Source organism: Salvelinus namaycush, chromosome 1 (assembly GCF_016432855.1).
Source record: "Salvelinus namaycush isolate Seneca chromosome 1, SaNama_1.0, whole genome shotgun sequence".
Classification (NCBI taxonomy): Eukaryota; Metazoa; Chordata; class Actinopteri; order Salmoniformes; family Salmonidae; genus Salvelinus; species Salvelinus namaycush.
Window position 1 is genome coordinate 61,257,756 of NC_052307.1, and position 25,804 is coordinate 61,283,559.

At 43.9% G+C, this 25,804-nt stretch overlaps 1 protein-coding gene across 1 annotated transcript in view; it reads left to right on the plus strand.

Annotated features, from left to right (window-relative positions):
- The first annotated feature begins 404 nt into the window (after positions 1–404).
- Positions 405–25,804, plus strand: part of celf6 (CUGBP Elav-like family member 6) — a 152,975-nt gene continuing 127,575 nt past the window's right edge. Inside the window, exons 1-2 of the mRNA XM_038992018.1 lie at positions 405–555; positions 20,340–20,422. Of these exons, the coding sequence (XP_038847946.1) occupies positions 411–555; positions 20,340–20,422 (228 nt within the window). The 5' untranslated portion in view covers positions 405–410. The remainder of the gene's footprint in view (positions 556–20,339; positions 20,423–25,804) is intronic.

Genomic DNA, 25,804 nt, shown 5'->3' on the forward strand with positions numbered 1-25,804 from the left:
GCCTACGAGCTGACGTCACTAGGCAGAGTGGCAGCTGACACAGGGAGAAAGAAACAGATTGAGAACGGGAAGAGGAATGAAAATACATCAAACATAAATAAAGCGAAATCAAAGCAATAGGATAGATTGAGAGAAAGGAGTAAGAAGAAGAGAGAAACTGTGTAAAAAGGGAGAGGGACAGGGAGAGAGAAAGAAGATAAAAAATAAAGTAGGGGGAGTTTGCATTTGACTTGAGAGAGAGTGAAAGGGAGAAAGGGAGAGAGAGAGAGCGAGAGAGAGACCAGCCGCCGGCCCATTTAGGAAAGATGGCTACAGTCACTGCAAACGGAGTGCAGCAAGAGAATGGATTCAGCACCACGAACAGCGCCGGCAGGATGAACGGACTCATGATCGGTCAGAACACCATTCCAATGAAGGACCACGACGCCATCAAGCTGTTTATCGGACAGATTCCCAGAAACCTGGAGGAGAAAGATCTGAAGCCCCTTTTTGAGGAATTCGGAAAGATATACGAACTCACTGTGCTGAAAGACAGGTTTACGGGAATGCATAAAGGTCGGTTCTGGTATCATTTCTTTGCTTCTGTATGCACGCAGCAACATCCTTTTCAAAAACAGTATATATTTTTTTAAAGCATTCGAGGCTCTAATGAGAGCATAAAAAGTGTAATTATTGTAGATGTTTGTGGCATGTGGGAGTTTTCTGCAAAGCAGTACGTTGTTGCTTTACACACACACACACACACACACACACACACACACACACACACGTGTGCGAGTGAGTGCGCGCGGGTTAATTGTCAAAGTGTCAACCCCTCATCCGCTAGGATACTACTGCTTTGTAGCCTATGTCTGTGTATGTTTACATTGACGCTCATGTGCTGGGCTCCTGGTTAAGGGGTGGGACAAGGAATGTCTGTTTGCTTCACGGTGCCTGATAGTTAGATCGTCATAGACAGATAAGCTAAAATATACTCCGGAAGAAGGAGGACGGAAATCACCACTGGGCATGAGATGTTAGTTATTAGGGCTGTGTGACGATGCTGATGTGGCATTTTGAGAAGGCTAATGTATACGTTTTAGACGTAATTAAGAGACCAAAATAACTGTTTAGATCACTGCCATGTATTGTAGTGTAGGCTAGTTCAGGGGGCGGGGCCCAGGAAATAAAAAGCATCCAATGTTGCATAGCAGAGGCATGGGAACAGCATGGGGTCTCTCTCTCGCGCTCTTTCACCGGCCGGGTCACCTCATTGTCCACAATGATCAGGAGCGATACTCATGTCATTATTTCATAGCGCGCGTAGAATACAGACTAAATGTGATTGATTATCCAGATGGTGTCCTTCTATTTCACCTCTGAACTAATATTACAACCCCGTACATTTAGCCGCTATTGTTTGAAAATATTGTCTACCGGTAGGCTATGTCAACATAATGTCCCAATGTCCTGTGAAGTATAGGCTATGTCTTAGAATCGAGGTGGTTGTCTATTTAAATGCTAGTGTTATAGACCTACCGAAGGCAAATACTAAAAAGTTACTTAAAGGATACGTATTATTATTTTTATTATTATTAGTAGTTGTAGTAGTATTAGTATTGCTTTATTATTTGTATTATTTTTTAAATAATTTGTGTATTATTACTAAAAGCAGGCCTAATATAGCCTAGTTATATAATGTGTTTAATTTCGTTATGTAGGATGACGTTTAAATATGTGTGTAAAGCTATAATAAAAGGCTCTCTTCTAACGATTTTCCTAATCTCTTCTTCAGAAGAGCGCGCTTCCACTAATCACTGCTATACAGGTACAGCGCTGGGTTCGTCGTGGGACCAGTGCCAGTTAAATCATATAGTGCAGTATATAATTAAAGCTACTAGTTTACATTAATAGGTCATATTGCCAAAGAGCCTACAAGCCGCCGAGAGACAGAGAGGGAATCGTGACACAGAAATTAGCGGCCGCCCAGCAGTGTCCTGCTCCCGGATCTCCCTTTACCCTGTGCCCTGAAGGTCTCTGCGCGCCACCTGTTCAGTGAGTTATCAGTCACTGCTGCTGGACCCACACACCCCGCGTTTCTCTTTGGAACATGATGATCGTTTAAAACAATATTCTCGATGCGTGTGTTTTCTACGTCTGCCTGTCCTCGAACCCCATGAATGTCAAAGCTCCAGGGCTGTTCGCTTAAAGAAAGATAATCCTGTTCACAAGCCAAACTGTCTGCCCAGTCAAATCAGCATCCGCCGAGGCCACTCCGGTGTACTAGTAGCCTATAATGTAGGACATATTATGTATTACTACCCACCGACTCAAAGTCACATTGGGAGTGCGCGGGAGTTGGCTACATGCGTGCTGTCTAATAAGATTTCATAAATGCATTTTATGGAGGAGTTTTTCCCCTCATATGGTCTTCTCACCTGTGATATATGCCAACATCTTTAAATGTTCCCTACAGAAAGGCACGTGGAAAATATTTTTCTACAGACTCACAACTGGCATGTGAGTTTGTTTTTACTTTAAAATAGGCATGCAAAGGTCCTAAGCAATGGCTGATTCCGTTTTGGGGGAACAATGCTTTACAAAAAAGCCTGACTTAAAATAAAATAGTACTTCCTTGAAATAAAAACCATTTGATTTTAAGACTTTTTAAATACATTTGGGATTTGCATTTACAATAATTGAATCCTCCATAATCGTAATCTAGCCTATTATTGGTCAGTCTATGTTTGTTTTGTATTCCAATTGTGATTGGTCTTTGGGCTCATAGGAGGGCGTTTTGAAATGTATAAAACCCACATTTCTTCTGGTCTTTAAACCCTAGTGAAGGCAAAAGTCTGAGATGCATTGGTTTCAGGCCTAGACTACTTTTACATGAACTCTTTTATCAACTTCCACTGCCCTCCAAGAGTTGCTGAATTTCCTCTTCATCCTAGTAGACTATGTATACGGAAATACTAAAGGTATTGGTAAACTTACAATAGGCAAACTATAACCAAATGCGACTGTAAATCGTGAATGAAGTCTTACATGCTGACTACATGCGTCCACGTGCGCTATCGCACACATTTTGATTTTGTCTACCCACACCAGATGCAATCAGGACACGCAGGTTGAAATGTCAAAACGAACTCTGAACCAACTATATTCATTTGGGGACAGGTCGAAAAGCATTACACTTTCATTGCAATTTAGCTAGCTAGCTTGCCTTTGCTTGCTAATTTGTCCTGGGATATAAACATTGGGTTGTTATTTTACCTGAAATGCACAAGGTCCTCTACTCTGACAATAAATCCTCAGTTAAAAGGGTAAACTGAGTTAGTTTCTAGTAATCTCTCCTCCTTCAGGCTTCATCTTCTTTGGACTTTATAATGCGGTTGGCAACCAACTTTAAGGTGCATTACCACCACCAAATGGACTGGAGTGTGGACCTCAGTTCATTGTTCAATCACCCATGTGGGTATATGCTCCTAAAAACGAATGAGGAGATGGGAGAGGCGGGACTTGCAGCACATCAAGCGTCAGAAATAGAACCAAGTTCTATTTTAGAGCCTGGCTACGCATATACTCGTTAATGCGCGCGAGCAGTGTGGATGCAATGATTGAATAACATGTATGTGTACATTTATTTTGGTCAGCAGGTTAGTTAGCTGTAATAGCAGCCTACACTCAAATCATGCAAATACACTGAGTGTACAAAACATTAAGAACACCTGCTCTTTCCATGACATAGACTGAACATGTGAATCCAGGGGAAGGCTATGATCCCTTATTGATGTCACTTGTTAAATCCACTTCTATCAGTGTAGATGAAGGGGAGGAGACAGCTTAAAGAGGGATTTTTAAGCCTTTAGACAATTGAAACATGGATTGTGTATGTGTGCCATTCAGAGGGTGAATGGCAAGACCAAGTATTTAAGTGCCTTTGCACGGGGTATGGTAGTAGGTGCCAGGCGCACAGGTTTGAGTGTTTCAAGAACTGCAACGCTGCTGGGTTTTTCACGCTCAACAGTTTCCCGTGTGTATCAAGAATAGTCCACCACCCAAAGGACGTCCAGCTAACTTGACACAACTGTGGCAAGCATTGGAGTCAACATGGGCCAGCATCCCTGTGGAACGCTTTCAATACCTTGTAGAGTCCATGCTCTGACGAATTGAGGCTGTTCTGAAGGCAAAAAGGGATGCAACTCAACATTAGGAAGGTGTTCCTAATGTTTTATACACTCAGCGTATATTTAGGCACATCTGTCGGCTATACTTCGTCTTTCACTGAGAGCTGCCTATGACGGAGCCGACAAGTTGGTGGAAAAATATGTAGACACCTGTTATTAGTGCTGAGTGATTAGTGCTTTTTGAGGTCGGTTCGGTTTTGGTTAGATTATTAAACAATAATCATGGTTTTCGATTTCAGTTTAAACAATTTGTTAAAACATTAAATGCAATATACATGATGTGGGTTAAATTTTGTAACAACACACAATACAACAATGAACTAAAGTCCCATGATGGTAGTTACTGCCCATTTCCGCTTATAGCTTATTAACCATTGTTTATTCATATTACTTTACTTTAATAAAATATTTAAGTTGTCTATATAACATTTGTTTTATTTGAATTTCCAAGTCATCTCTTCTCTATAGAGCTGCTGCCTATGCTGCAAAATCACTATTTTAGTAGTTCTTCAAAGTAAATAATGCATAGTTTTACTGCTGAATACCAACTATCAATCACATAGATGATGTATTTTCAGGTAGAGATACCTTGCGAAGCAACTGCTCTCTATCCTCTCCAACTCCCTCTCCCTCTCCGTGTCTGCTCCAAACAGACCGGACAAGTAGGCGTGCAATGGATTATGGTCATTGTAGTTAATTACCACGTTTTCTGCACTAAACTAGGTAGAATATTGGCCTGTTGGAAACTACAGCTCCCTACTACATCACACAGTTTGGGCTTGATCTGAATTGTCTGGGCATTGAGCTCACAGAAAAAAACAGAACGAAACGGAATTCAAATAATTGAACTGATGTCGGTCAATTAGTTGTTTAAATATTGAAAAATAACCGACATTTGAGTTAATCGCTCAGCACTGCCTGCTATAGGTTGTTTTCAATAAAACGTCACAATACGGTGCAGAGAGTTCGATTTGACTGCTAGGGGTCAAGGAGACCCCCAACTCCGCTAAAACCATTGACAACTGTATGCCGTTTTCAAGGGATTGTTAAATAAATGTTATAACTATTTGGTTTTAATATCATCACCTCTTGAAGAGTATAGTCAGAACGACACATTTCCAATTATTCCACACTTAACTCTATCACCAGAGTTATACAGCAAGTAACTGCATGCTTTTCATGCTCAGTAAACATCAATTGATTATGTAATTTCAGATACGTGAGGGTAGACTATCCATTTGGCATGTAGCTAGCTAGCTAGCTAAGCAAACAAACATTGTGTCATCAGAGATTATGCTTTTGGAAAGAGCTTGACATTGGCAAGTCCTCATCCTGGTAAAGTTGTCAGTCGGACTACTGTCATCACCACTATAGATGGCAATCAAATCAAACAATATTTGGATATACAGCCATATAGTTTATACCCTGAAAGTTAACTTGTTAACTGGCCATATTAACGTGATCTGTTATTAACCTGCTAGCCAATTTGACATGGTCCATCAATCAATGTAGCCTATCATGTCTGTCAGCAGTAATCGCGATTAAACAGGCTTGAAAACAATGTTGAAACGGGGATGTTAGCCAACTTCACGAGGTAGGCCTACATTGGTTGGAGAGAAAAGTACATTAGTTCTACTTACCACAATGTTTAGCCAACTGTACCAAGTTTCTACCAGTAACTAGCAAAGTAAACATTATCAGCTAACAGTACATCGGCAAATGCAGCCTTCTGCTGCTTGACAGGGAGAGCCCACGAAAAGCATGCTGTATAACTCTGATGATAGAGCTAAATGTGCACAATTGTGTTGCATGGAATAATCGGAAATGTGTAGTTCGGACTATGCTCACAATATATGCTCACAGTTCACATTTATTTAACAATCCCTTGAAAACATCTGTAAGAGCCGACGCTGGAGATGAGAAGCAGGTACGGAGAGTGAATGTTTAATCTTGCACAGACATGGAAGAACTGGGAAATACAAAGACATATGACAAATAATGCTGAAGCGGGGAACAGACAGATATAGGGGAGGAAATAGCACAAGTGATTGAGTCCAGGTGAGTGCAATGAATCGCTGATACCTGTGACGAGGGAAGCAGGAGTGCGTAATGCAGGGCAGCCAGGGAGGGAGAGCGGGAGCAGGCGTGACAGTACCCACCCCTCTAGGGGTGTCACCCTTCATCCCACCTGGTCTAGCCTGACGGGCCGGCCGAGGCATGGGTGCTGGACCAGCCGGCTGGGGCGTAGAAGCCCGACGAACCGGCAGAAGCGTAGGAGCCTGGCGAACCGGCTGAGGCGTAAGAGCCTGACGATCCAGTCGAGGCATGACAGCCTGATGATCCCGCTGGGACGTGGGTTCCTGATGAGCCGGCTGAGGCGTAAAACCCTGACGATCCAGCGGAAGCCTGACATGGGATGGCCGAGCCAACCGGGGCAAGGAGACCTCTCGAGTCAGCTAGGGCGTGGAAGCCCGATGAGCAGGCTGAGGAAACCCCGGTTCCCTTGGCTGCAGCCCCCGGACACGACGTCACCACCAACCGAAACGCCAGCACTCCCCGATGCTTCATTTGATGGCTTCAGCATTCTGTAAGAACTGACGCTGGAGATGAGAAGCAGGTGCGGAGAGTGAACATTTCATTTACACAGACACGGAACAGGACAGGAACAGCGTCAGAGCTGGGTAGTACAGAGACATACGACAATCAATGCAGAGGCGCGGAACAGAGCTGGGGAACAGACAGATATAGGTGAGAAAATACAAAGGGGATTGAGTCCAGGTGAGTCCAATGAATCACTGATGCGCGTGACGAGGGAAGCAGGGTTGCATAATGTTGGTGGCAGGAGTGCGTAATGCCGGGCAGCCTGGTGCCCTCGAGCGCCCGGGAGGGAGAGCGGAAGCAGGCGTGATAACGGCACATGGTTGTCAATCATTTTCGTGGAGCTGCGGGTCTCCTTGCACCCCAGCATGCAAATTGAACGCTCTGCACCTTATTGGGACATTTTATTGATAAAGACCTATTAAAATAAGAGCAAACAAGTATCCTATTCTTATGTCTCTGTCATATTCAACTAAATGTGTGTTGCATTAAAATAGGCCACAGGCTATATTGAACCATAACCCTGTCACATAACCTAGACTTAGCAAGCATAGTAGCTATTTTAGCAGGCCAATACCATTGTAGAAGTCTACCAACAATGGCTGTGCATAGGCCTTCAGCACATTTTGTTTCAGCAACGTGACATCCCCTCCCTCAGACCAAGAGACATGTCATTGAAATGCCTGAGGTGGTTAAGGAGTGTGTCATCACAGTCTAGACTTAATGATTATTTCATTATTCAACTAATGGATCATCTTCTGCTACACCATTCATACTCAGAGTGATATAACACAGGGTTGCACCATCATTTTGGATCTATGAAAATTTCATGATTCGGGGGGGTATAATATTGTTACTCATGATTCGGGGGGTATAATGTTGTTAATCATGATTCGGGGGGGGGGGGGGTATAATGTTGTTAATCATGATTCGGGGGGGGTATAATGTTGTTACTCATGATTTGGGGGGGTATAATGTTGCTACTCATGATTCTGGGGGGTATAATGTTGTTACTCATGATTTGGGGGGGGGGGGTATACTGTTGTTACTCATGATTTGGGGGGGTATAATGTTGTTACTCATGATTTGGGGGGGTATAATGTTGTTACTCATGATTCGGGGGGGTATAATGTTGTTACTCATGATTTGGGGGGGGGGGTATAATGTTGTTACTCATGATTTGGGGGGGGGGTATAATGTTGTTACTCATGATTTGGGGGGGTATAATGTTGTTACTCATGATTTATGCATGTGGATTGCGGTATCTCAACCTGAACAGTTCTGTGTGTCATGAATACTGACTCTGGGCTTTTTGAATTTCTCTAGTGCCTAATGTGAATTTCTTTTGAATTCCTCAAGGTCCATTTAGGTGTATATGCATTTCCCAAATGTTAATGGGGTGAAAACATCTGCACATTTCATTTAAATGTTTGACTGTAGATTCATTTTTGTGACAATAGCTTATATCTCCCACTTCTGGTTGACACTGCGATTTGTTAAGGGGATTTGATGGTGATTCGATGTTTTGGTCATGGGGTGAATCCTGTGGATGCTATAGGGAGTAGGGACTGGACAGTGTAGGGACTGGACAGTGTAGTCTATGGGGACTGGACAGTGTAGTCTATGGGGACTGGACAGTGTAGTCTATGGGGACTGGACAGTGTAGTCTATGGGGACTGGACAGTGTAGTCTATGGGGACTGGACAGTGTAGGGACTGGACAGTGTAGTCTATGGGGACTGGACCGTGTAGGGACTGGACAGTGTCGTCTATGCAGTGTTTGACACTATTGGATGGGACACAGGTAGTGTAATTGAGTGGCAGTGCCATTGTCCAGGTCGAGCTACTTGATCTGCCTTCGCATCAATCATTCCCTATGAGCCCCACATTATCATAATGGTTAGTGTCAGTCTGGGAACACATCCATTGTTCAGACATGCTGGATATGGGTGGGGGGCAAATCTTCTGCTTGAGTAGCATTATCTATCACTCTCTCCTTCCTTCTCCAGCAGCTCAGAGAGGTGGATGGCACTCTGTGGAGCCCCACCACACACATCTAGGGAGATGAGATGCTAAGAGTAATTTAGGTTTGTCATTCGTTCTCCCCTCTCCAACAGGCAGGCCGAGTGTATAATTGGCTACAAATGCCTTTCACAATTTCACTTTAAAATCCACAAAAGCATTTAAATGTCAAAGCAAGAGGGAGAGAAGGACTATAACTCTGAAACAATCTTTCAACTTGCCAAAAGCCTCATCATTACACATGTGAATCAAAGAGCTAGAACAGCAAACCATCCTAACAGTCTTTTAATAACTGTGTCTGTAATCCACTGCTCTTTCAGGAACATGTCTGTGCTTTAAGATGTGGCCATTAGTTTAGAGTGTAGTGCACTGCTGTGAGATGTGCAGTCTCATGGTCAGGGAGCTGGTTCCACCTTTACATGAATCACACAGTGACGGAGCAGGTGGGTGACAGTGATTGGCAGGTACTCAGTTGAATGACAGGTGTAGGCCAGTCCACAGATGACCTCTCTGATCATTAGATAGGGAGTGTGTGAGGGAAACAGGGCCCTATTTTACTGCATGAAAATAGATAGATACCCACACACAGTTGAATGCTGCCAAAGTTCTATTGGGCAACGTTTCGAGCCGAAAGTCTTTGTTACCCTGGACCAAACATGGCCGTGTGCAGTGATGTAGTTGCTGTTTCTGCTTCTCACCGTCTCACTGCCTATAAAAGACAGACACCCCACAGTTGCTGGGTTCAGTTGACTATTTTAATTTAGAGAATTGAAGCACTTATGCTGAGGCAGGCAAGTTTATCTTTCAGGAAATGAGTTTGTAATAGTTTTCAGAAGAACATTGCTGCATCAGACTTCTAAGAAAGAAGCACTCCAAGAATAGCAATTTTCAGCAATTTTCATTGAACATGACACCAATGTTAATGAATGAATTGCAATTTGTTTTGTTGTTTTGTCAATTACAGATACAGATACCTGATGCAAGTAAACACAATTTACTGTAATTAAAAAATGCCTAAATGACAGCAATGTTTTTGTACTGTAATTAACATTTACAAGTTAACAGTAGAAACATTAGAAATAAAAGCCTATTTCTTATTACAACATCTGTATTTTTCATTTATTGACTCCTATTCCTTTTTTTGGGATCAACATTTTATTTATTTTCAAAGGAACACAGACAATAACAAAAAGCAGCAGGAATGGTTATATAATTACAGTAGAATAGACCACATAGCCTATACACACATATATCGGCCACCCAACTGCATCAACCCACCATCCAACCCCTCCTGGCGACCACCCCAACCCACCCAACCTGATCTCCATGAAATTAAAAACAAAATCAAGCAATTGTGATAAAATCAGCGGGGTACACTTTTGCACATGAGACAGAAAATTAACAAGTAACAGGCAATCTGTTGGGAAATATACACACTATAGTAGTTTGATGGTTTCAGCTGCAGATAACCAGCTGTCAATTGTTGCTTGGCTAGCCCCATGAATCCTAGCAGTGGATAGTTCTAAATAAATGATATCTAGAAAAGGGCAGATCCAATGGGACATAGCCAAAGAATGTGGAGGTTGCCATCTTAGTGCCAATATCTTTTTAGCTGCTGTCAAACCTGACAACATGATACGTCTTTGCTGTAATGACATGATAAGTGGTGAATTATCATTAAGTGATAACAGTTTGGGGGAACAAGGTATAGTGATACCAAGTACGCCAGATAAGACAGAGGATACCTCTTTCCAAAATGTATCCACAACCTTGCCACTCTCAGTACATATGCATAAAGGAGCCCAAGCAGCGGAGGCTGTTGAGGGGAGGACGGCTCATAATAATGGCTGGAACGGAGCGAATGGAATGGCATCAAACCATGTGTTTGATGTATTTGATACCATTCCACTGATTCCACTCCAGCCATTACCACAAGCCCATCCTCCCCAATTAAGGTGCCACCAACTGCCTGTGAGCCCAAGGCACCTTGGTTACATAGATCACACAGAGGAGAGGTTATGATTTTCATTAAATTACGTTTTCTAGGTGGACGGTAAACCCTGTGTACGAAATTAAAGTGTATCCGCTCTTGATTGGGATTCTTAGATGAACCCACTATGTCCTCCCATGCAGTATCCCAACAAATAGGATAATCGAAAGTAGATAGTTCTCTTATCCATTGATTCTTAACTGGTACTGATTTGTAAGCTGCAACCAACATAACCGTATACGGATCAAACCCTTTGAGTTACCATGTCTATGTAATATTCTATGTAGTTCATGTTGTGGGGGGGATGAGCCCAAAGGGACACCATATGCCCGCATTGCTGATCTTAAACATAGATAAAATAAAGAAGAGGTACCAGGTATTTGAAATATAGCCCTAAGATCATCAAAGGCTTGCAAACCTTCATCTCTAAATAGATCATCCAAACATGAACACCCCTATCCTCCTATAGGGGTGAATGATAAGGGGATACTGCCAGAAAGAAGGGAATGACTGTGGAAATTTGGTGACAGCATGCCACTTCTGTATTGTTTTAGAATTCCTTTTATACTAAGCACAATGTTGTGAGTAAGAAGGAAATTAGTGGTCCAAAACGTAACTTAGCTTGTTTTAATGGTACTGCAGAATAGACAAGATCCTGAAGTCTGGGTGGTAAAGCCAAATTCTCCTCTATAGTCTCCAGGACACTAAAGTATTTGAATCAAACCATGCTGAAAGGGTGGCATAGCACAAAAGACAAAAAGTAAAACTTAAACTTCTATTCTACTGAGCCATTTACTTTATGTTCAGTTTCTTATCTTTTATTATTTCATATTGTTGTTGCATTGTCGAGAAGGAACCTGCCAGTAAGCATTTAGTTGGACGATGTGTACCATGCGTATCCCGTACATACGACTAATAAAACTTGAAACTAAAGTTTGGCAGAGAAAGCTCCCTTGTCACGATGCATAGTGGATAGTTTAATTCGAGGTCACTTATCTTTCCATATAAATTTAGAGACTAAAGACAAGATATTGTCCAAGTATTTCTTTGGTGGAGCTAGTGTAATCATTGCAGAGAAAAAGTTCATTTGGGGAGGAATATTCATCTTAATGATGGATATTTTAGCTTGTAGAGAGTTGGGAAGCTGTAAACATTTAGAAAGGTATGCTTCTACTCACATATATTTGGAAATTATTTAATGCCATGTTTTGAGGAAAATATCTATACAGTATACCCAGATATTTAAGCATCATCTGTCAGAGCAGCTTACCGACCATTGCACCTGTACACAGCCCATCAGTAAATAGCCCACCCAACTACCTCATCCCCATATTGTTATTTATTTTTTGCTCCTTTGCACCCCAGTATCTCTAGTTGCACATTCATCTTCTGCACATCTATCACTCCAGTGTTTAATTGCTAAATTGTAATTATTTCGCAACTATGGCCTGTTTATTGCCTTACCTCCCTAATCTTACTACATTTGCAAACACTGTATATAGACTTTTCTATTGTGTTATTGACTGTACGTTTGTTTATCCCATGTGTAATTCTGCGATGTTTGTGTCACACTGCTTTGCTTTATCTTGGCCAGGTCGCAGTTGTCAATGAGAACTTGTTCTCAACTGGCCTACCTGGTTAAATAAAGGTGAAATATTTTTTTTTATTTAAAGCTCTTTACCAATGGGATGTGTTTGGGTACCATTGACAGAGTGAGTCCTAAGCTTAATGACATCATAGCTGATTTTGTCCAATTAATTTTGTACCCTGAGAGGGTGCTAAAATCATCAAATGTAGAGAGTATGTGGTAATTATGAGACAGCATTATCAGTGTACAGAAGTATGCCATCCCTATGTAAGGAAGGGTGCTGTCTGATTTTCTGTGTTAGCAGTTCGATGGAAAGGGAGAAGAGCAAAGGCGAGATTGGGCATCCTTGGCGACAGCTTCTGGATACGGGGATTGCCCCCTGTGGTCACCATGGCGGAAAGATTTGCATATAAAACTTGAATCATGCTCATAAACTTGGTTCCTAAATTAAATCGCTCTAATACCGACCATAGAAAATCCCACTCTGACCTATCAAACGCCTTCTCAGCGTCCAAGGAGAGAACGGTACATGGAGATCTAATGTCATTAGTGGCATGAACCTATCCCAAATGGGAACTACAAATGTGGCTCATGTGCACAGTGCAATAGCACTATAAAAACGTATTTCTTCAGACACCCACATACAGGTCAAAGATCCCTGTTAGGGGTATCCTGTCATGCAAGACCAAGGGAGTAATCTATCTCATCACCTGTTCATGTGGAAAAGCCTACGTAGGACAAACGAAAAGACAATTAAAACAATGCATAGCTGAACACTGCAGCTCAATCAGGTGTAAGAACATTGACTATCGAGTAGCAGCTCACTTTGTTGAAGCTAACCATCCCATCTCCTCCCTCAAATACACAGGCATTGAGCATGTTGCTCTACCAAGGAGAGGAGGTAACATTGAGATCCTACTACTACTACTACAAAGAGAGGCTTACTGGATACCTCTCTAAAAACATTGACCCCTAGTGGTCTGAATATTTACTTTGATCTCAGGCCCTTCTTATGAACAAAATTGAACAATTATTTTTTACAGCTTATTAGCGTACACCTAATATGTTCTCGCTGTTGATAATGTTTATTATATATTAAGTTTGAACCAAAAGATTACATGTAACAAAAATGAAATGAAATACGAAATTATTATGTGAAATTGAATGAAACAATAATGTATGTTGATGCTAATATGATGTACACTATTCCAATATGTTTCTATATGATAACAATCGCGTAATATACTTAATATGCCATATACAATTTTTTAACAGTTTCACTAATTAATTTTAATTAACTTAATAATTTTGACACACCCCTCACTATTGTCATTGGTTACACTAATTGCACTGTGTGTCTACATAACCTGGTTCAAGTATTCATGACATTACCCCGAGGAAGGCACAGTGATGCCGAAACGTTGGTAAATACCCATTAAATTGCTGGGAGATTACATATGGAGTGTGCGACTTTCTTTATTTTGATAGTTTATTCGCCGTTAGTCAGCACCTCCACACAAACTGTTATTCTGGGTGTGCACTAGCTCCTGTTTTTTTTATTAGTGGCAAGAACAACATGTAATAAACGACACACGTTACCTAAGGCTAGTCGAGTTTTAATGAACCCTGTCTGATCGTGATGCACTAGTGTAGTCACATAGGATTCTAAACGGGCTGAGAGAACATTAGCATAGAATTTAACTTCCGAGCACAACAACGACAAAGGTCGATAGTTACCCATTAGAGTGTGATCTTTATTGGGCTTCGGAAGTACCGCAATCATTGCAGAGTTTACGTCATTGTGAAAAGATCCCTTGTCAACAGAAGTCAGAATCAAATCATGTAAAAATAGGCCTAATTTATCCCAAAAGGCAAGGTAGAATTCTGGGATTTACCTTTTTTTATATTTGTTAGTGCCTATTTAAGTTCATCCAATGAAATGGCTTCCCCAAGGGATTGTGATTCTTCGTTGGAAAGGTAAGGAATATCTGCTCTTAGTGCCAACACCGCTCAAAGTAATATCAGATTTATAGAGCATAGAGCCCTCAAACTCAACTCTGGACCTCGAAGCCAGTTACACTACGTTGTTTCATTGTTCCCCTCTAATCAGGGACTGATTTAGACATTGGACACCAGGTGGGTGCAATTAATTATCAGGTAGAACAGAAAACCAGCAGGCTCTGGACCTCATAGGGTAAGAGCTGAATACTCCTGGCATAGAGTATTCAGCTAAAAATAACAAATCTGCATTGATTTCCAAAGGATTAGTTAACAAGCCATTCTGTGCTTTCATAGCTGTAATATTAGAGTATTTCTCAGTGCCTCTGAGTCGCATTGCTAAAATATGACTTGGTTTAGCCCCATTAAAATAATAGTTATGTCTGATTGGATGAATTAAGAATTCTGCCCTGTGTCTGAGCAAAGAATTACATTCTAATTTAACTGCATCTATTCTTTTCTTTTTGCCAACAGAGTAAGAGTTTTGTTGTTCTTATTCCAGATTAGCCAAACATGTTTCTAGTTTGTTAATTGTTCTCATTCAGGTTTTATTAAGGTGAGACACAAATGACACTGACAAGTTCCTGATAAATCCCTTTATAGACTTCCATAGGATATGGGCATCTTCAACAGACCCATCATTCTGTGTTAGATAAACATCTAGTTATTTTTCAAATAGTAACGCTATATTGAAGCACCAGGTGTATCAGGAATCGTTAGTTGGACTATTACGAAGCTATGATCAGAAAGTGGACATGACCATATCGTTGCATTGTGAGTATCTGAGTATGCAGTGCGGGAAACTAGAATATAATCTATTCTGGAGTAGGATTTACACTACATGGCCAAAGGTATGTGGACACATGCTCATCGAACATCTCATTCCAAAATCATGGTCATTAATATGGAGTTGGTCCCCCCTTTTCTGCTATAACAGCCTCCACTCTTTTGTGAAGGCTTTCCACTAGATGTTGGAACATTGCTGTGGGGACTTGCTTCCATTCATCCACAAGAGCATTAGTGAGGTAGGGCACTGATGTTGGGCGATTAGGCCTGGCTCGCAGTCGGTGCTCCAATTCATCCCAAAAGTGTTCAATGGTGTTGAGTTCAGGGCTCTGTGCAGGCCAGTCAAGTTCTTCCACACCGATCTTGACAAACCATTTCTGTATGGACCTCGCTTTGTGCACGCGGGCATTGTCATGCTGAAATAGGAAAGGGCCTCCCTCAAACTGTTGCCACAAAGTTGGAAACACAGACTTCTAGTGTAAAGATTTCCCTTCACTGTAACTAAGGGGCCTAGCCCAAACCATGTAAAGCATCCCCAGACCATTATTCCTCCTCCACCAAACTTTACAGCAGGCACTATGCATTCGGGCAGGTAGCATTCTCCTGGCATCTGCCAAATCGAGATTCGTTCGCCGGACTGCCAGATGGTGAAGCGTGATTCATCACTCCAGAGAGCGCGTTTCCACTGCTCCAGAGGCTTGTGTGCAGCTGCTCGGTCATGGCAACCCATTTCATGAAGCTCTCAAAGAACAGTTCTTGTGCTGACGTAGCTTCCAGAGGCAGTTTGGAACTCGGTTGTGAGTGTTGCAACCGAGGAAAGACAATTTTTACGCGCTACGTGCCTCAGCACTCGGCGATCTAGTTCTGTGAGCTTGTGTGGCCTACCACATCATGGCTGAGCTGTTGTTGCTTCTAGACATTTCCACTTCACAATAACAGCACTTACAGTTGACCAGGGCAGCTCTAACAGGGCAAAAAATTGATGAATTGACTTGTTGGAAAGGTGGCATCCTATGACGGTGCCACGTTGAAAGTCACTGAGCTCGTCAGTATTCTACTGCCAATGTTTGTCTATGGAGGTTGCATGGCTCAATTTATACACCTGTCAGCAACGGGTGTGGCGGAAATGGTGTCCACATACTTTTAGTGTATGTCTAGCAGAATAGAAACTAAATTGTCTAGACGTAGAATTGACCAAATCTAAATACATTGGTGAGATTAAAATCCTTGACCAAGTTGTTAAATGTCACTGACGCAGGTGCGGGAGCTGTTTGAGATTCATGGCCAGAGCGGTCCAAAGCGGATAAAACAGCTTTCATATCCGCACCTACGATAGGAGAAAAATCAATGACATTTGCCAGTAACTCCGTTAGATTCTCATAAAATGTAGGATCATACTGGGATGGAGCAATTTTCCTACCTGAGATTACATTTTTGATATACACTGACTTTACAAAACAATTAGAAACACCTGCTCTTTACATGAGAAAGACTGACCAGGTGAATCCAGGTGAAAGCTATGAGCCCTTATTTGATCACCCCACTTCAATCAGGGTAGATGAAGGGGAGGAGACAGGTTAAAGAAGTATTTTTAAGCCTTGCGACAATTGAGACATGGATTGTGTATGTGTGCCATTCAGAGGGTGAATGGGCAAGACAAAAGATTCTAAGTGCCTTTGAACGGGATATAGTAGTAAGTGGCAGGCGCACCGGTTTGTGTTTGTGAAGAACTGCAACGCTGCTGGGTTTTTCACGCTCAACAGTTTCCAGTGTGTATCAAGGATGGTCCACCACCCAAAGGACATTCAGCCAAATTGACACAACTGTGGGACGCATTGGAGTCAACATGGGCCAGCATCCCTGTGGAACGCTTTCGACACCTTGTAGAGTCAATGTTCCAACTCATTGAGGCTGTTCTGAAAAAATGGAGTGTAACTCAATTTTGTACATTCATTTCGTACGCCCAGGCTATGATATCCTACCGTCAGCGCCATATCTTTCCAGAACAGTCACTGATAAACTGTCTCATAACAACAAGGGAGCCACAGTTTTGGAATCTACAGAGGATGACGCTACAACATAATAATGACTGTTTGCAAATATTTGGGCATATCATTATTTTAAGTGGGACTCTTGAATAAATATAACATCAATGTTATGTCTACGAAAGTAAACAAAGCAAGCGCCTTCTTCCTAGTGCCTTCAGAATGCGGTCTCGGTCAGGGAATCGGAGCACCTGGAAAATCAAGGTTCGGAATCTGGCTGAGTTGTCAATGTGCCGGCTTATACAATGAGCTCTCATCACTTCGATTTCGGTTCCAGCTAGATCTGGAAACCACTCTGGAAGTGATCTATTGATGAAATAAAGTGTTCTGGGCCTTAGTATTTTCATTCATATGGGCTATTCTCACGTTGTCTCTACTTTGCATGTCCTCGTAGCGAGTCAAACCGGTCCATTCTGATTTGACCCTGAGTTGACATCTCCTCACATTTTTAAATTTTATTTATTTAACCTTTATTTAACTAGGCAAGTCAGTTAAGAACAAATTCTTAAATACAATGACGGCCTACCCCGGACGACGCTGGGCCAATTGTGCGCCGCCCTATGGGACTCCCAATCACGGCCAGTTGTGATGCAGCCTGGATACATTTGTCAACTCTATCGCCAAGCTTTGTGCACTCAGCTCGAAGTCTTTTAAGATCAGTAACGCACTTGGAAACGTCATCCTGAATAAAATCCAACTCTGCTTGTACTCCAGTGAACTCAGAGGCGATGAACTCTCATTGTTTTGCCATAGCTTCATCTAGCATGGTGGCTAGCGCTTTGCTGTCAGGAGATGAGGTCGTTGATTTAGCTCGTAAAGCGTGGTGTTCCATAGCGAGTAAGTTACTAAATACTGTTAAACAGGTTAGCTGTTAATACATCCATGGAAATGGTTCAGACGTGCTCATGGGTAAAACTTCAAAAATGAGGATGCAAGGGAAGGAGCTCCTATTCCAATACACTTTTCTCGGCTTAAATGTTAATTCCGCTTTAATGCAATTCATTGAACTTTTGTTCCTTTCAGAAATGATTGTGCAGCAGCAAATTTGAAATAGATTACCAAAGTATTATTTTCACTCCACTTAACCTTCTCATCAGTGGAATCAGCCTACCACTGCTTTCAGCCATCGCTAACAAGCAAGCCTCAGAATCAATCATTCTATAACCATTGCATCATCCTCCACTTCCTGCATCCCCATCTGGCTCATCTGCTGTCTCCTACCCTCAGCCTCACTCAGTAATTGTAATCCTTTTTCATGTTCACCACCAAGTTGAAATGTGTCTGTCTGTTACAGATTGTGCTCCTGTATCACAGTCCCCTGGGTCCAAGTTGTCCCCTGAGCCAGCAATTGAGTCTTTCATGAAGTCTTCCAATTCCCCTTGGCCAAGAGAGACTTATTGGGACCTACCATAAGTAGCCATGTAGCTGGCCTGGCCTGAATATTAACAGTAAGCCACTATGTAAGGCTGAGTCTCCCCCTACTTAGGCCTTGTCTCCTGTCTTGCATGACTAGGTTCACTCCCAAGATGAAGCAAATCAATTTAAAGTCTGACATGAACTCTGATAAAGTGCCACAGTCTCATCAGTTTATGCATTGAGCTGTTGTACATTTCCAAACCCTTAAATCATGTGATGAAAAAAAAACATCTCCTAGAACCATAAACATCCATCCCCAAACTGAGGATGACCTGACTGAGTGCTCAGGTGGATGATGAGAAGGGCCAGGCTAGACCAGGCTAGACCAGTCCCAGTGGTTCTATCTCATTAGCCTGCTGTGTGTTATGCCTGCTAGGAGGTCCAGTCCCATCTCCTCATTCTTTTTTGTATTTTTTTTATTTTACCCCCTTTTTCTCCCCAATTTCGTGGTTGTTAGTAGTTAATTGTTAGTAGTTACTGTCTTGTCTCATCGCTACAACTCCCGTACAGGCTCGGGAGAGACGAAGGTCAAGAGCCATGCGTCCCCCGAAACACAACCCAACCAAGCCGCACTGCTTCTTAACACAGCGCGCATCCAACCCGGAAGCCAGCCGCACCAATGTGTCGGGGGAAACACCGTACACCTAGCGACCTGGTCAGCGTGCACTGCACCCGGCCCGCTACAGGAGTCGCTAGTGCGCGATGAGACAAGGATATCCCTACCGGCCAACCCTCCCTAACCCGGACGACGCTAGGCCAATTGTGCGTCGCCCCATGGACCTCCCGGTCGCGGCTGGCTGCGACAGAGCCTGGGCTCGAACCCAGAGTCTCTGACCACTGCGCCACCCGGGAGGCCCTCAGCTGAGATTTTTAATGTCACACAGGACGAGGAGCTAATTCCTTCCAGGCTCTCAAAGCGTTATTTTTTTGCGGGTTTGCTGTGTGGCATGCTGTTTCATCAGTGTCGTTTAGCTGATTTCTCCTCTTGAGTAACTTCCTGGTTGTGGAGGTGGATGGAGGTTGTAGTGAAAGGGAGCTCTCTTGGCGAGGAGCCAGAGAGCAGGGCTCTGTTTCAGGGGTGATGGGTGCTGTGTGTGTCCTGTGTGTGTGCTTGTGTGTGTGTTTGTGCGAGCATGCGTTTGAGTGTGTATGTGTGTGTGTGTGCGCCCCTCTTCTCCCATGGGGAGTCTTGGCAGCAGGTGTGACATGCCGTAATGGGAAATTATGCTGCACGGTGCAAAAACTCTTCGGAAAGGGGTCACCCACTGTCAACTCGACCAAGTGTGTAACAGAACAACTACTCAGGCTTTAATGAAAGCTGTCACATTTTTGTTAGTGCAGAAGTTATTAATGGACATTCATATATTGTTTTTGGGGTTTCCAACTTTGAGAGGAGTCTCCTGAGATGTGAGGGGTCAGTGTTTGGGGCTCATCACCATAGGGTTTTAATTATTGTAACGCTAGGAAATGCATGCCAGGCACATTTAGTGCTCTTTCTTCAACAATCATGAACGTGATCATTCATCAAGTGGTAATATACAGATCTAGGAACAATGCTATGGACGTTTCCCTTAGCTCTTCAAAGACTGGGGTTGAATTTTACATCAACATTTATTTGCGCTTTGCAGTATACCAGTAGCAGCCTACAGTGCAGTGCTCCAGTCATTTGTCGTGTAATAATCAACCCTGTGTGTCTCTCCTTTCTCATCTGTGTTGCCCTCTCTGCAGGATGTGCCTTTTTAACATACTGCGCCAGAGAGTCAGCACTGAAGGCCCAGAGCGCCCTCCATGAACAGAAGACTCTGCCAGGGGTAAGTGCCCCTGATCTGCCCTCTGTCAGAGGCTAGGGCCCCCGGGTCCAGGGCCTGGCATGGGACATGTCTGCATTAATGTTACTACTCTTAACACAACCACATCACATAGACACTCACACATACTGAACTGAAGTCAGCCATACTTCAGTTATTCCGCCTTGCGCAAACGTGTTATGTTCACAATATTTATATGTTTTGATAAGAGAGGCTTGATGGTCCATCCTGTCCTTTTTCTGTCCTCTCGTCTTCTCTCAAAATGTTTACACACACAGACACACGCACACACATGCACATGCGTGTGCGCACGTGCACACACACACACATTCCTAATTGCCTCAGGAAATCCACTCTCATTATCACATATAATCAAACAATAAACACCCACAATAATTTTTACCACAAGTACGGCCATCTGGAGTTTAAATTTTAGAAACTGTTTTAAATTCTGTTTCGGTTGGTTGATATGTTTTGCATGAAAAGAATGTCCTCCTACTGTACCATGACAAACCCACAGTGTTATACCATAAGCCCATCCAGTACCTACAGTATGCTGGAAATGTTCCTGATCCTATGTCTATATACAGTACAGTATGTACATAGGGATGTATAGTTCTAGACATAATATCCTGGGAATCAGAGGTTTGATTGAATCCAGCCTGTGGCCCCTGCAGAGGAGAGGGCCTCCTGCTATGTCTCCAGATCCCCTCCCTCTTCTCCCTGGTTAGAGCCTGGTTAGAGCCTCTGGGCATCCATCCTGGTCCCTAGGGAGGGAGGCAGGGGAGAGGTGGATGGGGCTGGGGGCTTCTCTGTGGCGGGTTAATCAGCTGTTTGCAGTGCTCTGTCTGGATCTCCTGGGTAATACATTGAGCGTTCGTTCCACACACCACTAACACTGCTGTAATGGAGTCCCTCTGAGACCACCTCTTGTCTTTTAATTCTCACTGCTCTCTAATGAGGTGATTGTTGTGATTGGACTACATACTGCAGAGGTTCCTGCCTTAATGGCTCGTATCTAGAAAAGGGTCAATGCTATGTCTATGAGATTTGGGTAAACGTGAGTTATAGGTGGATGCAAGCTCCCAGCAAGAGGTCAGTCCTTCAATCTGCAGCAGAACCACATAGAGATCCATCCTCCCATCCTTCCCTCGCCCTCCTTAATAAAGAGGCTGTGTGAGGTGGCAGGCCAACCCTCATAAGGATGTTTTCATCAGGCCATCACGCTCTGAGGTCCTCCATGACAGCCCTTTGATGCTCCAGCTCTTCCACTATGATATGTCCAGACTGGGCTGGCTGTTCTGGGCCTGATTGTGCAGTCTGGATGCGTGCGCCTCAAACTGTCAGGAAACTTAAATGTGCCTTAAAATGGATCATCAGGCAGGTTGCAGGCCTTAAAATGGATCATCAGGCAGGTTGCAGGCCTTAAAATGGATCATCAGGCAGGTTGCAGGCCTTAAAATGGATCATCAGGCAGGTTGCAGGCCTTAAAATGGATCATCAGGCAGGTTGCAGGCCTTAAAATGGATCATCAGGCAGGTTGCAGGCCTTAAAATGGATCATCAGGCAGGTTGCAGGCCTTAAAATGGATCATCAGGCAGGTTGCAGGCCCTTTGGAAAATAAAACCAGTCGACCAAAAACAGGGCTTGAATTGCACATGAACTCGATGAATGAAGGCTATCATGCCGGCCAGTCTGCGGTCTGCGGTCTGCCAAGGACCAAAACAGGCAGGGCCAGAGCAATATGGCTCACCCGGCTCACTTTGATCGCCTCCTGGCTTGTCTTGAAGAGAATTGCCTTTTGAGGGCAGAGGGTGAGGGACGATAAGAGCTTTCCAATTCCTCTGTCGTTTTTCAAAGTGCCATGTTTCCATCGTTATTGTCAGTCTGTTTGAGAAGAGGACTCTCTGGAGCTGGGAGAGAGGGGGGTGGGGGGTGGGGGGGAGGACGGGATGGTATGTGTGTGATCTGCAAGGAGTCACCAGGGGTGTCGCGCAGATTAACTGAGAATCTCAAATTCTGGGGAGCTTTAAATTCCCATTCTTTCATACCTTTCGTGAGACTAATTCTCAGTCTTAGCCAATGTCTCTTACCCATGCTGCCGTCCAAGAGGCCATTCTGCTTTGTTGGGTAGTTTTTGTGTTTTTGCAAAAAAAACGCATTTGTTTACATGTCCAGTGTCATCATGGTGTCTTTATGTCCCGTCGCTGTGATCTGCCAGGCAGGAGACAGTGTGCACACTACAGTAATGTCATCAGAGCCTCCCCTGGAATGCTTATAGGGCGTTATGTTTACATGCCTATTCAGCATGTTCCCCAATGTAGGGCATGCAGCGTGGTCTTTGGACAGGTTAGGTCATCTCTGTGAATGATTTCTCCACGGATCCGATTAATTTACCCCTTCCCCTATAAACACGCTCCAGAACATCTCTCCGCTGTTTGCCTAATGGCCTCCCATCACGCTGCTTTTGGAGTCGGTAGAATCTTGAAAAGAAGCCTCTTCTTCTTCTTTCCCTTCCAGGCCGTGTGGCGGAGGCATCCTCTACTCCAATTAGCTGCTGGTGGAGGATGAAACGGGCCTGTTAATGGGCGCTACGTAAGCCCAACAGCCAATTATAAAGTCTGCTGCGGAAAAGGACCCAGCATCTCTTTCTCTTCTACTATCATCCTCTTCCTTTCTATACCTTTCGTGTCTCTCGCACTCGTACCCCACCCTTCTTCCTCTCCCCCCCTCTCTCACTCCTCCTTCCTCCTGTCTTTTTGTCTTGCTGATGTATGTGTTGAGGTGCTGCCCCAGCCTCATGCTTGTCGTTTCATCATGCGTGGAGGTGTCTGTGGAGAGATCCACATTTCTTGCTTTCTGACTGAGAGCTCCACAAGCACCTGAACCCTTTATTAATAACCAGGCAGCCAAGCGCAACCGCTGTCTGACTTTAGCCAGGGAGGTAAGTAGAAAGGGGAAAAAGTTCCCCACCCAGGAGTTTAGAACTGTTTATCCTCATACTTCGAAGGGCAAGCCTGAAGGTTCTGCTTCCACTAAATTGAGTAATAGAATATCATGTTTTTCCTGTAGTTTTTTTCCTTCTAATTTAGTATATATTTATTTTGCTGGGAAAGGCAGAGAAAATTGACTTACTGTGTCACATACATAGAAATGGGTCAGGGGGGAGATGTTGGATGTCACTGAACACGTTCGACGGACCAGTTCGTACATGTTTGACACTCCCAGCTTTACGACACAGATGCTGCCTGAACAGTCTGTGTATATTTTAGTCTTTGTCTTTGTACGTGCCAGTAAGAACATGCCAGCAGTAGCCTCCATCACTCTTATTTCCCATCATCCTTATTTAAGCTTCCCCTACACACACACACACACACACACACACACACACACACACACACACACACACACACACACACACACACACACACACACACACACACACACACACACACACACACACACACACACACACACACACACCCCCCATTGATCCCCCCACCCCCACCTATAATCCATGCTCGCATTCCTCTTTATCTCTGTGTAAAGACGTGTTAATTGATATATTTAGTGGCGGGGCCTCATCAGGATTCAGGGTAAGGCTGTCTGTCTGTGACGCAGCATCACCGTATCTTATCAGAGGACACACTAAGCTTCCTTCGACAGGGTCCACCTCTGGACCGCCACACCACAGCCTCAAGGCAGCTTAAACTAATTACTGAAGCCGTACAGGGCCCGGCCCGCCATTCTTTTAAAGGACAAATTGTGTTCTGTTGCTGGTCAATTTGCCCTGTGTGCAAGATTTGTCAACCTCCAGTGCCCACGAGCCTTTCCTGTTCTGCCAAAAGAAAAAAGGCCTGGATCCAGATATGAGAGAACTGACGGAACTCTTCTATGTCTGCCCCGGCTAGCCTCCCGCCTGGCTCCACACCATCAATTACATCTATATCGGTTTCTCTCTTTTCCCCGGCCGCTTTAGAGGAGAAATTAAAAAGAGAGCGTTGTTTTTTCTTATCCCCCTGGGATGAAACCATTTTCTACGCTGCTGCACCGACTACGGCCGTCCTCTCGATTAAAGAGTGAATGGAATCGCAACGAAGGGATGGAACTCCATATTGTCTTCCATTATGATGCCAGTGCTCCTGAAATAGGGTTGCAAAATTCCGGTAACGTTCAATAAATTCCCTGGTTTTCTTGAAATCCTGATTGGGTGATTTCCATAATCAAGAGGGAATAAGCAGGAAATCCATAATCCTCCAACCAGGATTTCTGGTAAACCGGGGAATTTATTGAAAGTTCACAGAATTTTACATTCCTATCCTGAATACTGTGCCTCACAAATTAATTTGGTTCCATGTGATGGGGGTTTTAACCTTCCTGAGTGCAAATGTTATTCCTACCAGCCTGCATGGGGAGCCTCCTTTTACAATCAACTGGAAGGAGGGCAAACATCAGTCATAGTGAAGTTTCCCTTAACCAGAGCGTAAAGATGGCAGGCCATGGGCGCTGGACAGATGAAAGGCAGAAATCGTGCACTTTAAAGACCGCAGGGCTGCAGAGCTTTAGTGTACAGAGAACAGGACCGAGAACCAAAACCATTTGTCCTCTCAGTACTTTACGGAACTCCAAAGACTTAAAAGCCAGGTTGTTAGTATGGATACATATACTGTATGATCAATGACTGTATCAGGTACAATGAAGGTGACCCATAATTACCTTTAAGGAATGTGCAGTGCCATAGCTGTGGAGAGAATATTGGGTGTATTGTTTTGTATGTTGTGTATATTTTTGCTCTGGTGTGCAGTCAAAAGAATCTGTACTGACCTCCCAGCTCCTCGATTCTCGCTCCTCACACACCCTTTTCAGCTCCTCTCTCCTCACACACCCCTCCTCTCCCAGCTCCTCTCTCCTCACACACCCCTCCTCTCCCAGCTCCTCTTTCCTCACACACCCCTCCTCTCCCAGCTCCTCTCTCCTCACACACCCCTCCTCTCCCAGCTCCTCTTTCCTCACACATCCTTTTCAGCTCCTCTCTCCTCACACACCCCTCCTCTCCTCACTCCTCTCACCCTTCTCAGCTCATCTCTCCTCACACACTCCTCCCAGTTCCTCCCTCCTCACACACCCTTCTCAGCCCCTCTTTCCTCACACACCCCTCCCAGCTCCTCTCTCCTCACACACCCCTCCAGCTCCTCTCTCCTCACACACCCCTCCAGCTCCTCTCTCCTCACACACCCCTCTCAGCTCCTCTCTCCTCACACACCCCTCTCAGCTCCTCTCTCATCACACACCCCTCTCAGCTCCTCTCTCATCACACACCCCTACCAGCTCCTCTCTCCTCACACACCCCTCTCAGCTCCTCTCTCATCACACACCCCTCCCAGC